Source organism: Erpetoichthys calabaricus, chromosome 6 (assembly GCF_900747795.2).
Source record: "Erpetoichthys calabaricus chromosome 6, fErpCal1.3, whole genome shotgun sequence".
NCBI lineage: Eukaryota > Metazoa > Chordata > Cladistia > Polypteriformes > Polypteridae > Erpetoichthys > Erpetoichthys calabaricus.
This window is the reverse complement of record NC_041399.2, coordinates 206920367-206936506: the sequence shown is the minus strand read 5'-3', so window position 1 is coordinate 206936506 and position 16140 is coordinate 206920367. Positions and strand designations below refer to the sequence as shown.

The window sequence follows — 16140 nt, the reverse complement described above, 5'->3', positions numbered from 1 at the left end:
ACAGAGGCCCATCACTGCTCAACATTGTGTGTGTGTTTTATTGCCATAGTCAATCTCATCTAAGGGTATTCATGGGGTAACATAAAGTCCTGAAGGGTCCTCTTAATTTTTTAACGTTAAAGAATGTTTCCACTTTATTTTATCATAGCACATGTTTGTTTTGTCTTGCTTTTGTTCTTGAATGTTTTTTTATGCAAACTGTATGTTTTTTTTAAACTAATTATTTTTATTTCTCTTTTCAGAGCATAAGAGCTTCAGGCTTAATTCTGCTGGAGACAATCTTATTCGGAGCGTTGCTGCTTTACTTTCCTGTAAGTACTTGGCTCTAAAATGCTTTGTGAAGTGCCTATCATCGTGCTGTAGAGTGCCTAAGACAAAATCACTGGGCCAACATTGTTTCAGCAGCTGGAAATAATCCAAATGGGAATTTGGGAGAAAGCACAAACGTCCAGATGAGTGGATCATAATGGGGCTGGGACATGGACGGGAACATTAGAATTGTAATGCAGGCCATAAATCTTCTACTAAAATGAACCTGGTTGAAGCAGAGTGCAATCTTGAATGAACCATTTTATACACAAAAACAATGCAGTTGAATGTAAAGAAATGCCATCTTGATTATAGGAATTCCATGAAACTGAATTCTAAATACGAGAGTTGTGACAGCTTAGTACATTTGTCCTCAACCTTGACGTTGCATCGTTTTGAAAGTGGGGTCACCTAATGATCCAACACCAGAGACTCCAGATGAAACACATGCACCCCTAAACAAGGTATACATTTTAAAGGGCTGTTTTGTCTTGGTAGAGTAATATTTTACTCTACTTTCCCCTTTTGTATTATTAATACAGTTAGGTCCATAAATATTTGGACAGAGACAACTGTTTTCTAATTTTGGTTCTGTACATCACCACAATGAATTTTAAATGAAACAACTCCGATGCAGTTGAAGTGCAGACTTTCAGCTTTAATTCAGTGGGGTGAACAAAACGATTGCATAAAAATGTGAGGCAACTAAAGTATTTTTTTAACACAATCCCTTCATTTCAGGGGCTCAAAAGTAATTGGACAAATTAAATAACTGGAAATCAAATGTTCATTTCTAATACTTGGTTGAAAACCCTTTGCTGGCAATGACAGCCTGAAGTCTTGAACTCCTGGACATCACCAGATGTTGGGTTTCCTCCTTTTTAATGCTCTGCCAGGCCTTTACTGCAGCGGCTTTCAGTTGCTGTTTGTTTGTGGGCCTTTCTGTCTGAAGTTTAGTCTTCAACAAGTGAAATGCCTGCTCAGTTGGGTTAAGATCAGGTGACTGACTTGGCCATTCAAGAATTTTCCACTTCTTTGCTTTAATAAACTCCTGGGTTGCTTTGGCTGTATGTTTTGGGTCATTGTCCATCTGTATCATGAAACGCCGCCCAATCAATTTGATTGCATTTAGCTGGATTTGAGCAGACAGTATGTCTCTGAACACCTCAGAATTCATTCGGCTGCTTCTGTCCTGTGTCACATCATCAATAAACACTAGTGTCCCAGTGCCACTGGCAGCCATGCACACCCAAGCCATCACACTGCCTCCCTCCACCGTGTTTTACAGATGATGTGCTATGCTTTGGATAATGAGCTGTTCCACGCATTCTCCATACTTTTTTCTTGCCATCATTCTGGTAGAGGTTGATCTTGGTTTCATCTGTCCAAAGAATGTTTTTCCAGAACTGTGCTGGCTTTTTTAGATGTTCTTTAGCAAAGTCTAATCTAGCCTTTCTATTCTTGAGGCTTATAAGTGGCTTGCACCTTGCAGTGCACCCTCTGTATTTACTTTCATGCAGTCTTCTCTTTATGGTAGACTTGGATATCGATACGCCTACCCCCTGGAGAGTGTTGTACACTTGGTTGGCTGTTGTGAAGGGGTTTCTCTTCACCATGGAAATGATTCTGCGATCATCCACCACTGTTGTCTTCCGTGGACGTCCAGGTCTTTTTGCGTTGCTGAGTTCACCAGTGCTTGCTTTCTTTCTCAGGATGTACCAAACTGTAGATTTTGCCACTCGTAATATTGTAGCAATTTCTCGGATGGGTTTTTTCTGTTTTCACAGCTTAAAGATGGCTTCTTTCACCTGCATGGAGAGCTCCTTTGACTGCATGTTGTCTGTTCACAGCAAAATCTTCCACATGCAAGCACCACACCTCAAATCAACTCCAGGCCTTTTATCTGCTTAATTGATAATGACATAACGACGGACTTGAACACACCTACCCATGAAATTGCCTTTGAGTCAATTGTCCAATTACTTTTGAGCCCCTGAAATGTGGGGATTGTGTTAAAAAATACTTTAGTTGCCTCGACGTGTCGTCGGACTTGCGGCCACATGTCTTGGACACTCGGGTGAAGAGAGGGGCGGAGCTGTCAACTGATCACCACCTGGTGGTGAGTTGGCTTCGATGGTGGGGGAGGATGCCGGTCAGGTCTGGTAGGCCCAAACGTGTTGTGAGGGTCTGCTGGGAACGTCTGGCAGAGCCCACTGTCAGAAGTAGCTTCAACTCCCACCTCCGGCTGAACTTTGACCATGTCCCGAGGGAGGTGGGCGACATTGAGTCCGAATGGGCCATGTTCCATGCCTCTATTCTTGAGGCAGCTGACCGGAGCTGTGGCTGTAAGGTGGTCGGTGCCTGTCATGGCGGCAATCCCCGAATCCGTTGGTGGACACCGGCGGTGAGGGATGCCGTCAAGCTGAAGAAGGAGTCCTACCGGTCCCTTTTGTCCTGTGGGACTCTGGAGGCAGCTAATAGGTACCGGCAGGCCAAGCGGAATGCAGCTTCGGTGGTTGCTGAGGCAAAAACTCGGGCATGGGAGGAGTTTGGGGAGACCATGGAGAACGACTTTCGGACGGCTTCGAGGAGATTCTGGTCCACCGTCCGGCTTCTCAGGAGGGGGAAGCAGTGCAGTGTCAACACTGTATATGGTGGGGATGGTGCGCTGCTGACCTCGACTCGGGACGTTGTGGGTCGGTGGGGGGAGTACTTCGAAGACCTCCTCAATCCCAATAACATGCCTTCCAATGAGGAAGTAGAGCCTGGGGACTCGGAGGTGGGCTCCCCCATCTCTGGGACTGAGGTCACCGAGGTGGTCAAAAAAGTCCTTGATGGCAGGGCCCCGGGGGTGGATGAGATACGCCCGGAGTTCCTAAAGGCTCTGGATGTTGTAGGGCTGTCATGGTTGACACGTCTCTACAACATCGCATGGACATCAGGGACAGTGCCTCTGAATTGGCAGACCGGGGTGGTGGTCCCCCTCTTTAAGAAGGGGGACCGGAGGGTGTGTTCCAACTACAGAGGGATCACACTCCTCAGCCTCCCTGGAAAAGTCTATTCGGGGGTTCTGGAGAGGAGGGTCCGTCGGATAGTCAAGCCTCGGATTCAGGAGGAACAGTGGGGTTTTCGTCCTGTTTGCGGAACAGTGGACCAGCTCTACACCCTTAGCAGGGTCCTGGAGTGTGCATGGGAGTTCGCCCAACCAGTCTACATGTGTTTTGTGGACTTGGAAAAGGCGTTCGACCGTGTCCCTCGGGGAATCCTGTGGGGGGTGCTCCGGGAGTATGGAGTACCGGACCCCCTGATAAGGGCGGTTCGGTCCCTGTACAACCGGTGTCAGAGCTTGGTCCGCATTGCCGGCAGTAAGTCGAACCCGTTCCCAGTGAGAATTGGACTCCGCCAGGGCTGCCCATTGTCACCGATTCTGTTCATAACTTTTATGGACAGAATTTCTAGGCGCAGCCAGGGTGTTGAGGGGGTCCGGTTTGGTGGACTCAGGATTGGGTCACTGCTTTTTGCAGATGATGTTGTCCTGTTTGCTTCATCAGGCCGTGATCTTCAGCTCTCTCTGGATTGGTTCGCAGCTGAGTGTGAAGCGGCTGGGATGGGAATCAGCACCTCCAAATCCGAGATCATGGTCCTCAGCCGGAAAAGGGTGGAGTGCCCACTCAGGGTTGGGAGCGAGATCCTGCCCCAAGTGGAGGAGTTCAAGTATCTCGGGGTCTTGTTCACGAGGTGAGGGAAGAATGGAGCGTGAGATCGACAGGCGGATCGGTGAGGCATCCACAGTGATGCGGGCTCTGCATCGGTCTGTCGTGGTGAAAAAGGAGCTGAGCCGCAATTTACCAGTCGATCTATGTTCCTACCCTCACCTATGGTCATGAGCTATGGGTAGTAACCGAAAGAACGAGATCGCGAATACAAGCGGCCGAAAAGAGTTTCCTCCGCAGGGTGTCTGGGCTCTCCCTTAAAGATAGGGTGAGAAGCTCAGTCATCCGGGAGGGGCTCAGAGTAGAGCCGCTGCTCCTCCGCATCGAGAGGAGTCAGATGAGGTGGCTCGGGCATCTGATCAGGATGCCTCCTGGACGCCTCCCTGGTGAGGTGTTCCGGGCACGTCTAACCGGGAGGAGGTCCCGGGGAAGACCCAGGACACGCTGGAGGGACTATGTCTCTCGACTGGCCTGGGAACGCCTTGGGATTCTCCCGGAAGAGCTAGAAGAAGTGGCCGGGGAGAGGGAAGTCTGGGCATCTCTGCTCAAGCTGCTGCCCCCGCGACCCGACCTCGGATAAGCGGGAGACAATGGATGGATGGATGGATAAAACGCCGCAATTACAAAAGACCTTATTCCAACTTGGGAGCTATTGCCCCCTACAATAACAAGTGCACAAGAAAGTGAACAAATCCCCAGGCAGGGCGCCAGCCCACCGCAGGACACACACACACCCACACTGGGGACAATTTAGGATCACCAATGTACCCAACCTGCATGTCTTTGGACTGTGGGAGGAAACCAGAGCACCCGGAGGTAACCCGGGGATAACATGCAAACTCCACGCAGGGAGGACCCAGGAAGTGAACCCAGGTCTCCTTACTGCGAGGCAGCAGTGCTACTAGTGCGCCACCGTGCTGTCCTAGCCTTTGTCAGAATGTTTATAAGGTATTGTACATTATAACTTCTCCCCACCTTCCCTTCTACATCTATAACCTCAGGCAATTAGGTGTAGTAAAAGACAAGCAGGAGTTAAGTTACAATTTAAACAATGTATTATTGATAATATTCATAAATAATAACAATATGTAAAGTACATTTGAATATTGGCAACCATACAACCTGATAAATGCTGATGTGTAGTTTCAGGCAGCACACAGACTTGTTAATTATTTAAAATGTCTCTAGTTAAGGCATCATTTGTGGTCAGCTTTCTTCAGAACAGGCCGCATGCCTGTCTCAATATGGCTGCCAAGCTGTGCTCTTCATTGTGTTGTCCTTTTCAGTTCATGATGTGTGAGATGGTCTTTCATCAGTTTGGTAAGAGAGAGAGGGAGGTAAAGCAAGCAAATTTATATTTTTTCTGTCTAACCCCTACAGCCAATAGGACGTTGTGGTACTTAAAAACTTTTGATACAAGCCAGTTCCAAACTGCCATACTTCAGATCAATGAGGGGATAGAACACCTTTACACCTGCCCTCCAAACCGTATGTTAAGGTAAATGCATGCCAGTTAGGCATCCTGGCTTGCCCGTGGGGGCTGAGAGAGAGACTTTAGCAGAGAAACATTGGCCAAACTTGTTTGAGGCACTTCCCTCCAACCCTGTCGTAAAATTACCCAAAAATGGGGGAAGGGGTTCTTAAACCATCAAACCATTGCTGTTATTATCAATAATGTAACACTAATAATACATTGCTTTGTCTAAGTTATAAATAAAGACATGCAAAATATTTATCTACTTGTATGCAAAATTTCACATCACATCAAGAGCAAAGGTTTCTGGGCATCCCCCAGGTTGTATGCCTTCAAGTAATCAGTAAGCATTGACATCTGTATTGTATTGTCCCCATTTTGAGCCTGAAGGTTAGCAAATCCATGACTTTGCGTCATCTACCCCTCTGGTACAAAGTAGAATTTCTAACATCTGCTTACTTGTGTTCTAGTTCTCCATTTTACTGTAGAAGTCCCTACCTGAAATTCATTTGCGTTACTTACCAGGCATGGAGGAAATGCTGACTCCTGGTGGTGTCTACGTGTTTCTACGTTTCTGCCCTTCATCTACTGTTGTGATGTGAGATTTTACATATAACTTGATGAATATTTTGTATGTCTTTATTTGATTTTTAGGCAAAGCAATGTAATTTAGTGTTACTTTGGTGAGAGGCATTCGTGTTTGCCCCCCCCCCCCCCCCTTTTACAACTGAGCCTCTTTGAATTTTACGACAGGATTTGGGGGAAGATGTGCCTTAAACTGGTTTGGTTAGTGTTTCTTTGCTTAATTCATTTCTACCTCCGCAAGAAAGATTAAAGACAAAGACAAAACAATTGGCGTAGTCGGGCAGGATTTTGGGGTAACTATGTTTTGCACCATGATTGCAAATACTGTTGATGTATATGTGTGTTTATGTATGTGAATTTTAGGGCATCCAGTGTACAAATGCGGTGGAAGTGAACATTGTTTGGTTGTGGAATGGAATAAAACCAACAAAGTGTAGAGACTTCATGTGTGTCACGAGGACACCCGCATGTTTGTTAGTGCTGGTGGTAGTGAGTCCCTAATTAAAGTGCTAGAGAGTGGTGGAACATCGCATGCGTCATTCATACGGCATTTAAGTGGTTAAAGTGCTAGGGAGTGATGGGACATGCATGCATCATTCATACGGCTCTTATTCTTTTAGGATCTTTGTGTATGTATGTGTATGTTTGCTTACAGGGGCAAAAGTAGGCCAACCCATAACGAAGGTGGCAAATTGTATTAGATTATAATTGTAGACTCAGAAATGCCTAAATTTATGTTAAAGTCAGCCATCTTCCAGTGGAGTGGCAGAAGCAAGCAGGCTAAAGCTAAGAAATGCAAACCTGTAGTGCAGGTAGAGAAAGCAGAACCTGAGCTGAGCATGCCACAAAATGGAAGGGGTCTGGAAGGATTAAAAGCAGGAAAACAGAAATCTGGTTTAAAGAAGACAGCTGCTGTTATAAGAGGTTTACTATCTTGCTTTATTGGTAACAAGGAAGATCAGTGTGAGAACGAAAATAGCAAAGTGAATGAAAGTATTCAAATATACTTTGCATTTTGTTATTATTTATGAATATTATCAATAATACATTATCTTTTTTTATATTTTTATTTTATTAATTTTCATTGTAATCATTCCATACAAACAGATCAATTTATAACCCAACAAAACTGAAGACAAATCAAACCCCACCCCTGAGAAGGAGAGCTCAGCCGAAGGAGAATTGCTTAGGGCTTTTTAATAAGACAACAATAAACAAAAGAAAGGGAGAAATAAATATCAATGTAAAAAAGAGATGGAAAAGGGGATTAAATGCGGTAATAGTTATTTCTCTTATTCTAAAATAATATTGATTAAATCCTGCCAGGTTTTGAAAAAACTTTGTACAGATCCTCTAACTGAGACGGACTTGAATTGGAGAAGGACAAGCAAACGGTGATTGCATTCACTACACTTTTGGCACGCAGACTTATTCTGTTAAATTGGAAGAATCCTAATTCTCCTCTGATAAGTCAGTGGGAAACCGATGTTTTATATTATTTGAAATAATACGTTATCTTATGTGTAACTTAACTTCTGCTTGTCTTTTTACTACATCTAATTGCCTGAGGTTATAGATATAGAAGGGAAGGTGCTGCCTCACAGTTGGGAGACCTGGGGACCTGGGATCGCCTCCCGGGTCCTCCCTGTGTGGAGTTTGCATGTTCTCCCCGTGTCTGTGTAGGTTTCCTCCAGGTACTCCGGTTTCCTCCCACAGTCCAAAGACATGCAGGTTAGGTGCATTGGTGATTCTAAATTGTCCCTAGTGTGTGCTTGGTGTGTGTGTGTGTGTGTGCATGTGCCCTGCAGTGGGCTGGCACCCTGCCTGGGGGTTTGTTTCCTGCCTTGCGCCCTGGGATTGGCTCCAGCAGACCCCCATGACCCTGTGGTTGGGATATAGCAGGTTGGATAATGGATGGATGGATGGATTTAGTTTTTAACATTTGCTGTATCATACTTTTGTTTCCCTTTCACTAGTAAAATGTAGCTAATTAAGGTCCATAATTACTAATTCCCCTTCAGGTAATACTGTTAACTACTCTGCAATCACCTGAATGGCTTCCAGTGTATAAAAGACCAGACTCTGTTGCAGTTATTGCAGTCAGAGCCTGGTGTTTCGTCCATTATTGCTCTTAACTAATTTTATTTGTTTTTCTTTGCTTGTTACTACTTCTTTAACATTTTATAAAGCCCTTTGAGCTATACCCTGTGTATGAAAATATGTTACAGAAATAAACGTTTTGTTGCTATTATCAGTGCTTTGCTATTGAACCGACTCCTGCGATGGCTTCTGAATCTTTATAATCTAAAGCCAATTTTTACTAGTGGTCACTGTCACAGCCACATTTTTTGGTTACGGTATTGTTTAAGGTTGTAAACTTGTAACTGATTACTTTTTAGGTGTATCCTAACTGTGACAGCCATGTCGGTCTGTCTGTCTGTGTGTCTGTCATATAAAACAACTTGTTTTGTGTGCAGAGGGCACATTACTGATGCAAGGGAAAAACCTCTGCAAGGAATCAGATTCTATATTGGCTTTCAACGGCACGAGCGGACAAATGGTAAACGTGAATAATATGTTGCTGTCTCTGCTCCCTGTTGTTCAGCATTACGACGATAGTTAATGTAGGCTTGAAAGAATTGGCAGGTATATTCATGAAAATATAAACTGCGAAATATGCTTTTAAAGTAAATGGTGTGTCACACTCCGTTAAAAGGGAGTGGATAATGAAGAGATGCAGATTTCAGTACTCAAAACACCCAAATCAACAAATCTGCCGAACAACACCAGTAGGTGCTCAGACGACACAGCACCGCACCCACCTTCTGACTGCACGTCTAAATGAATAACTAAAGAAATTGAACATTACTATCTAATTGGAAATGCAAATGTTCCATGACAGAATAGCAGCAGCAAGGTTTTAACACGTAACACTATTGTTATGCTATATAGTGATGCAATAGTTAAAATGTCAATAAGATACCACAGGAAACAGAAACACTTCTCAGATGTATATAGCTATGGTGGTCTACGTTTGTGTGTGTCTGTCCATGTTAAGCATGCCTTGAGCATGGTAAATGTGCTACACAGTGGAACCTCGGCCCATGAACGTCTCTGAACACGTACAAATCGGGTTACAACCAAAAAGTTCGCCAAACTTTTGCATCTGTTCACGACCACACACTCGGTATACGAACAAGCCAGTTTCCCTTTCGGTTTGTGCACGCCGATGATTTCCGCACGTGCTCAGTCTCTCCCTGTGCAGAGAGAGAGAGAGAGAGAGAGCGTGAGAGAGCACGTGCAAGACAGAGACCACGCGAGAGAGCCAGACACACACGCGAGAGACACAGACACACACATGCGAGAGAGAGACACACACGCGCGTGTGAGAGGGAGACACACATGCACACGCGAGAGACACACACACGCAAGAGACAAACACACGCGAGAGACAAACACACGCGAGAGACACACACACGCGAGAAACACACACATAAGGTTAAAAGAACACACCGGCCTTGTTTTTAAAGAGACTGATTCGAGCATTGTTTTAACCTCGTTGTATTTAATGAAGTCTTTTTTCTATTGGATTTTAACCTCCGCTTCATTTCTGTTTACAACGATCAGTTTGTAGCGTCCATTGTTGCAATGTTACTTTTCTTGGTTGTCTATTAAATTACAGATTTTTCAAATGTTCATTTTTTTCCCTGTGCTTAAAACTCATCAAAAAAAGTGTTTTTGGCAATCGGTTCGTAGCGTTATAGCGCAAACTCTTGCAATGTTAGTTTTCTCTGTTGTTTAAGGTTTTCTCAGTGTTATTCAATGTTTTTACTTTTAGTTTACTATTACGCTGTGCATTCTATGGTATATTTAACTATATTTGTTCTTAAAAATCTTTAAAAAATATATATTTACATACAGTTTGTATGGTCTGGAACGGATTAATTGTATTTACATGCAATCCAATGGGGGAAATTACTTCGGGTCATGACCAAATCAGGTTACAACCAGAGTTTTGGAACGAATTACGGTTGTGACCCAAGGTTCCACTGTATGAATAAAATGTATTATCATTATAATTATTATTAATTTTGTCCATCTGTTACCTCTGTTATTATAGCGTACAAATGAATCATTAAGCTTCATTTGCTACTGAGCCCCTGAATGCATAAAAGCAGTTTTAGCTTTTTATTTTCTTTCAACATAAAGTCTTTTGTTCAGCACTTTTTGCTCTCTCCCTGAACCCTGACAGTTTAGTTTAGCGCACAGAATGGAGGAACTAGTGACGGGTGTTTTAGGAAGAAGCCCTGTGGGTGTGCCCTTGCCAGGCCTGATTTCTCCGCTAATCACTACAAATTTTTTAAGAGGTTGTACCCACACATGTATCCTCGTTTGAGAATCATATCGGGTCCCTTGAGACTATAGACAGTGCAATGCAAACGTTAATGCTAAATTCTACATTTATTATTTAGATTTCATCCTGTCTTAGATGGGTAGGTCAGGTCAGGTTGGGGAGAATGCACTGGTACAGCGTGTTGCCACACCCACCACACGAGGAAACACCTCGGGATCCTGGTTGGCAACCCCCCAGGCATACATGTGGTCCAGTCCCACCCTCCGGAAATGAGCCGGGTGTTACATGGGCATCCCCTTGGCCTGGTCCAGCCACTTGGGTCCACAGGAAGGAGAATCCCATCGTAGTGCCGTAACTAACGTTCCCTCACAATGCAGGTAATGTGCCTTATTCAGGACTCCGTGAACAACCGCTCATTAATCAAAAAGCCAAACCAGCAGTAAAGATTCTCCGAAGAATCACAGAAACACAATCCCGAAAGAATCCAGTCTCTGTCTCTGGCCACTGGATAGCGTCCATGTCTCACAACCATATAGCAAAACAGGAAGCATCAAGACTCTAAAGACTTGGACTTTTGTCCTTTTGCAAAGATATCAAGAGTGCCACACACTACTTTGCAGTGACCTCATTGCCCCCAGCCCCCATGCTCTTCCAATCTGTTTACTGACTTTATAGGAAGAGTCACCTGAGACATGAATGTCACTGCTGAGGTAAGAAAACCTCTCAACAAAGTCGACACTCTCTCTGCAGACAGACACACTGCTGATGGCCGTGCCCAAGAGGTCATTAAAGGCCTGGCTCTTGGTTTTTATCCAAGACACTCACAAGCCCAGACACTCGGACTCCTCGCTCAGTCTTTTGAGAGCCCTGATCAGAGCCTCCATTGACTCCTTGAAGATCACAGCATCATCAGCAAAGTCAAGAACCGTGAATCTTTCTTCATCAACAGATGCCCCACAGCCACTGGACCCCATGATCCTGCCCAATACCCAGTCCATGAAAGCACTGAACAGAGTGGGAGCAGAACACACCCCTGACAAACCCCAGGATCATCTGGGAAGAACACAGAGGTTCTGCATCCACTCTGCACAGCACTCACAGTACCAGTGTACAGGCCGGCCATGACATCCAGTAACTTTGGGGGGATCCTGTGAAGTCTCAGGATTCCCACAGGACAACTCAATGAACTGAGTTGAACAATTTATGAAAATCAACAAAGGCTGCATTGGAACTGATATATGTGTTTGCACTTGATGAGAACCCTCAGTGCTAGGTCGATGCGGTCAATGGTAGACTTCTTAGGCGTAAAACCAGACTGCTCTGGTCGCTAGTATGTGAGCAAGTGATCACGGATCCTATTAAGAGAAGACCTTACCCGGCACAGAGCCCAGTGTTATTCCCCCGTAGATGCCTCAATCCAGGTGATCACCTTAGGGATGACGTCCCATTTTCCAGTCATTTGGGATGACACCCATCTCCCAAATAGAAGCAAACATTGCTTGTAATGCCAGGAGGACAGTCTTACCACCATCCTGGAGAAGTTCACCCTGGATACTACACCCAAGTCTGCAAGTACCTCAAACAAAATGCGTGCAAACTCATTAGAAACAGCCTGATCTTGGAGTCTGGCCAGGTCCAGCTTCATTCTCCTAGTAGGTCGTAATCTACTTGGACCTAAGCTGGATCTTCAGAGTAGCAACAATTCTGTGGTCAGAATTTACAAACTGGGCACTTCTGTAGACCTGTAATACTCTAGGAACCTCCAGTGTCTGCCCATGAAGATGTTATTGATCTCCTTCACAGCACCACCAGTATTAGAGTACCAAATCCAAATCCAACGATGCAGCTAAGGGCACTGGAACAAGGATCCAGCGATCCTCAGCCTCTGACCTTTTGCAAAGTCCACTTTCATGGTTGCAAGATCCATGGGGACCGATACAATCCTCATAGCCAGCCCTTTCAGTACCAGTGGTCGCATTAGTCACCAATGACCATAGGAGTGTCACCTCATTCACTGCGGTCGGAGCATACACTGAGACAACAGACAAGGCACCCAGAGAATGCTTTAATTTGAGGCTCTTTGAGAGGAGTGACATCAGACACCATCTGAAGGAGCCGATCCGCCACACCAACAGCTACTCCCTAAGTATGACAGCCATCAGAGCAACCAGACCAATAATAGGTGTACCCACCTACAGAGATCTGGCCAATCTCCGGTGTGCATACCTCAGAGAGTACTGACACTGAAATGTGACAGCAGCGGAAAATGAACATCATGTCGGAGAGACAAGATAGATGGGCCGCCTTAAATTGGGACCTGAGTGTTGCTGTGCAGCGGGCGACACCTTAGCATCGCACCAGTTCCAGTTCCGATCTCCAACAGGCCTGACCCCATTGGCACTCTAGTGGTTTCGACTCTTCTGAGGGTGAGGCTCCCTATCCCCTTCATAGCATAAGCAGCCTTCCTATGGGTGGCTGCAGCAGAGCTAAATCCGTGGAGAGCAGAAAAGGAGTTCTGTATGCCGTTTCGGAGCTGTGTCAAGTTTTATGGTGGCTGGAGTTCTAATCCTGCCACCAACCCCTATGTTTTTTTCCTCTAAGTTGGTAGACCACTTCCAGGGACAGATGCAGAGCTAGTAAAGCAATACAATGTCTGCCAGTCACTGGTCATCCATACTCGGGCTTCATTTCGTCCAATGTCCACAAGATGGTATGAATGGAGTACCTCCATTCGTTGTGTTGTCCAGAGTCCAAAAAAGGGCTGGTGATGAAAGACAATAAGAAGCACAAAGTAACAAGGATGTAAGGACTAGAATGTCCAATGAACAAAGGCATCAAGATATGCAACCAAAGAGAGATGTAAGACATAAACAGTGAACAGCACTACACGATCGAAACAGGGGGACTTGCCATTTTAAGCCAATTTTGAGTAATTTTAAGTGTTTTGCTGTGCTAGTGACCATAAAAAAGTCATTTATTTCTGAAAGTTTTTAATAGTCCTTCTAGGGATTCTTTTTATGAGGATTATTATTGTTATTTTCCATTTCAGCCTAATCCTTATACTGCATACTTTTACGATTCTTTATGTGGTGTTCCATTTTGTGCTCACGACGTGCCGATTATTAGATGCCAGTTTTATAGCTGCGGTATGCTTTCAAGGCCTTTCCTGCCTCACTTTACCTTGGATTCAAACCTTTCAAACCTCTGAGAGTAACACCTTCTTGCTTTTTTTCACCTTCATGCCATTAAAATCGCAGCTTGAGCTTCCTTTCTTCACCCAGCATTTTAGTCTTGGCAGTGGGGTTCACTATGCATTTAAATGGATTGTAGAGAGGATATGGTAATATGTCATAGATTGAAGTCATGGCCACCTATGAATTTCACAGTTGTACTCTATTGAAAAGCAAATTGAACAAAAATCTGTGGGGTCCACCTCTAAACTAATTCAAGAAGGAGGAGTGGTCAAGACATCTTCAGTTTGACCTATTAAGAGAAACACGAGTGAAGCCAATCAAATTTTATTTTCCACTATACAATACAATACAATGCAATTTATTTTTGTATAGCCCAAAATCACACAAGAAGTGCCGCAATGGGCTTTAACTCTTTGAGGGCTGAATATTTTTTCCAAAAAACTCAGTTTTCTGAAAAGCACACAAAGCTATGGTTTCACACATAAGTCAACATAAAACATCTGTTGCTATGTGCTGTGGCTAGCTGTTGGTGCATGTTCGGCGTCTCTGGCAGTAGTGGCTGCATGGGGGCACCTCGATGGTCAGCAGGAGTGCACGTTGGGCCAGCTGCCTGGCTGTCTTTGCACAGCAGGTGGGTAGGTGGTCTGGTTTGTACCACTTGTCATCATAAGTGGTGATCCTCATAGGCAAACGCTGCTGTAGGCGCATCAGCTACACGAAAGTGTTCAGTGCCCTGATCAGCTGGGGATGGATCAGAAGATGCTGGTACCTCACTTTCATTTCTGATATACATCTCCAAATCAGTTGTATCAAACTCGGAGTCCAACAAGTCAGAATCGTATTCAATGAAATTACGTAAAATGTTCATGGAGTATTTTGCTTGGCACATTTTCTTTGGTCTCTCACCAGATGTCGGTGCCATTTATATTGATTACCATCCTCATCTCCTGAATTTTGACAAAAGTTGACATCAGCCCTGAAAGAGTTAACAGACCCTGACTCTTGACAGCCCCCCAGCCTTGACTCTCTAAGAAGACCAGGAAAAACTCCCAAAAAACCCTAGTAGGGAAAAAATGGAAGAAACCTTGGGAAAGGCAGTTCAGAGAGAGACCCCTTTCCAGGTAGGTTGGGCGTGCAGTGGGTGTCAAAAAGAAAAGGGGGTCAATATTAGCTATTAGTTCCTGCGCCGCCAAGAGTGGCAGCCTTTTCAGCAGCTCCGTGTATGACTGTATGTGTATGTGTACTTTTCTACTTTTATTTTTCTATTTTTATTTATTGATTACTCCTATCACTTTATTTTATATGGATTTGTTCCCTGGACACACTTACTTTTACAACGTGGGCATGGATTTTTACACGCCAAGACTCGTCTATTCTCAACTTCGAGCTTTTTATTTTTCTTGTGAATTTCCCCTTGGGATTAATAAAGTATCTATCTATCTATCTATCTATCTATCTATCTATCTATCTATCTATCTATCTATCTATCTATCTATCTATCTATCTATCTATCTATCTATCTATCTATCTATCTATCTATCTATCTATCTATCTATCTACAATACAATACGCAGAACAGAACAAATACAGTATAAAAATAAAAATTTTACAAGTACGGAGCAGAATTTAACAGTAGATGATATCACATAATATGAACTGGAATTTGTTTAGAGTCCTGGAGACCTCATCCATCAAGCTGCCTCCCCCATTTGGCCATCTCACAGCAGAAACAGTGCTGGGCCAACCAATCCGATGAAAGGATTCCTCTATCTCACGATTCCTGCGATCCTCCGTCAGGGATGATTTTACCTTAGGCAGGCAAAATGACTTGGCAGTGGCACCAAGTGCCACATTTGAGTGCTGAGAAGAGAAACAGAATAGGTGAGGGTTAGTAAACAAATTCTAGCTATCATATTACTTATGTTTTAGCGCTAATAACTAACAACAGAGATGCAGTCTGTACAGTTAATCAGCAGCTCTAGTCAGGGTGTGCTAAACTGAAGTAGTGGGTCTTCAGCCGGGATTTGAAAGCTGAGACCGAAGGGGCATCTCTTATAGTAACAGGCAGACCACTCCACAGTTTAGGGGCCCTGTAACTAAAAGTTTGACCTCCCACTGTCATGACACCCATGAACCCTAATCAACTTTTTTTCACAATATTCACAAAACATTTTTTGTCTTCCTTGGGCAACCAGTCTTCTGTAGCTGATTTGTATAGTTAAAAATAAATGACACATGTTATAACTAATGGCATCGAGCAATACTCTTTTGTTGCCGGCCTCAGGCCTAGAGGGAACTCGATTTGTACAAGCCACTGTTGCTATATTGTGTAGCCACCGTGGTAATGTGCCAAAAGCATCAAAGAAGTAGACAGCAGTCAGGAATCTCTCAATATACTTTCTGTCCTTTATTCTCATTTACTCAGAGATACATATATAACTGCTTCAGTCTCTGCTTAGGTCAACATGACGATCAGTTAAACAACGGTACATGCCAATTAACTCTGTGGAA

At 44.2% G+C, this 16140-nt stretch overlaps 2 protein-coding genes across 2 annotated transcripts in view; one reads left to right on the top strand and one right to left on the bottom strand.

The window, feature by feature from the left end:
• The window catches only part of LOC114653822 (aerolysin-like protein), a 989661-nt gene that overhangs the window by 354371 nt on the left and 619150 nt on the right, over window positions 1-16140 (bottom strand). The window lies entirely within an intron of this gene.
• gpr158a (G protein-coupled receptor 158a) overlaps window positions 1-16140 on the top strand; it is a 499884-nt gene that overhangs the window by 346262 nt on the left and 137482 nt on the right. The window contains exon 5 of the mRNA XM_051928950.1: window positions 243-311. Within this exon, the coding sequence (XP_051784910.1) occupies window positions 243-311 (69 nt within the window). The remainder of the gene's footprint in view (window positions 1-242; window positions 312-16140) is intronic.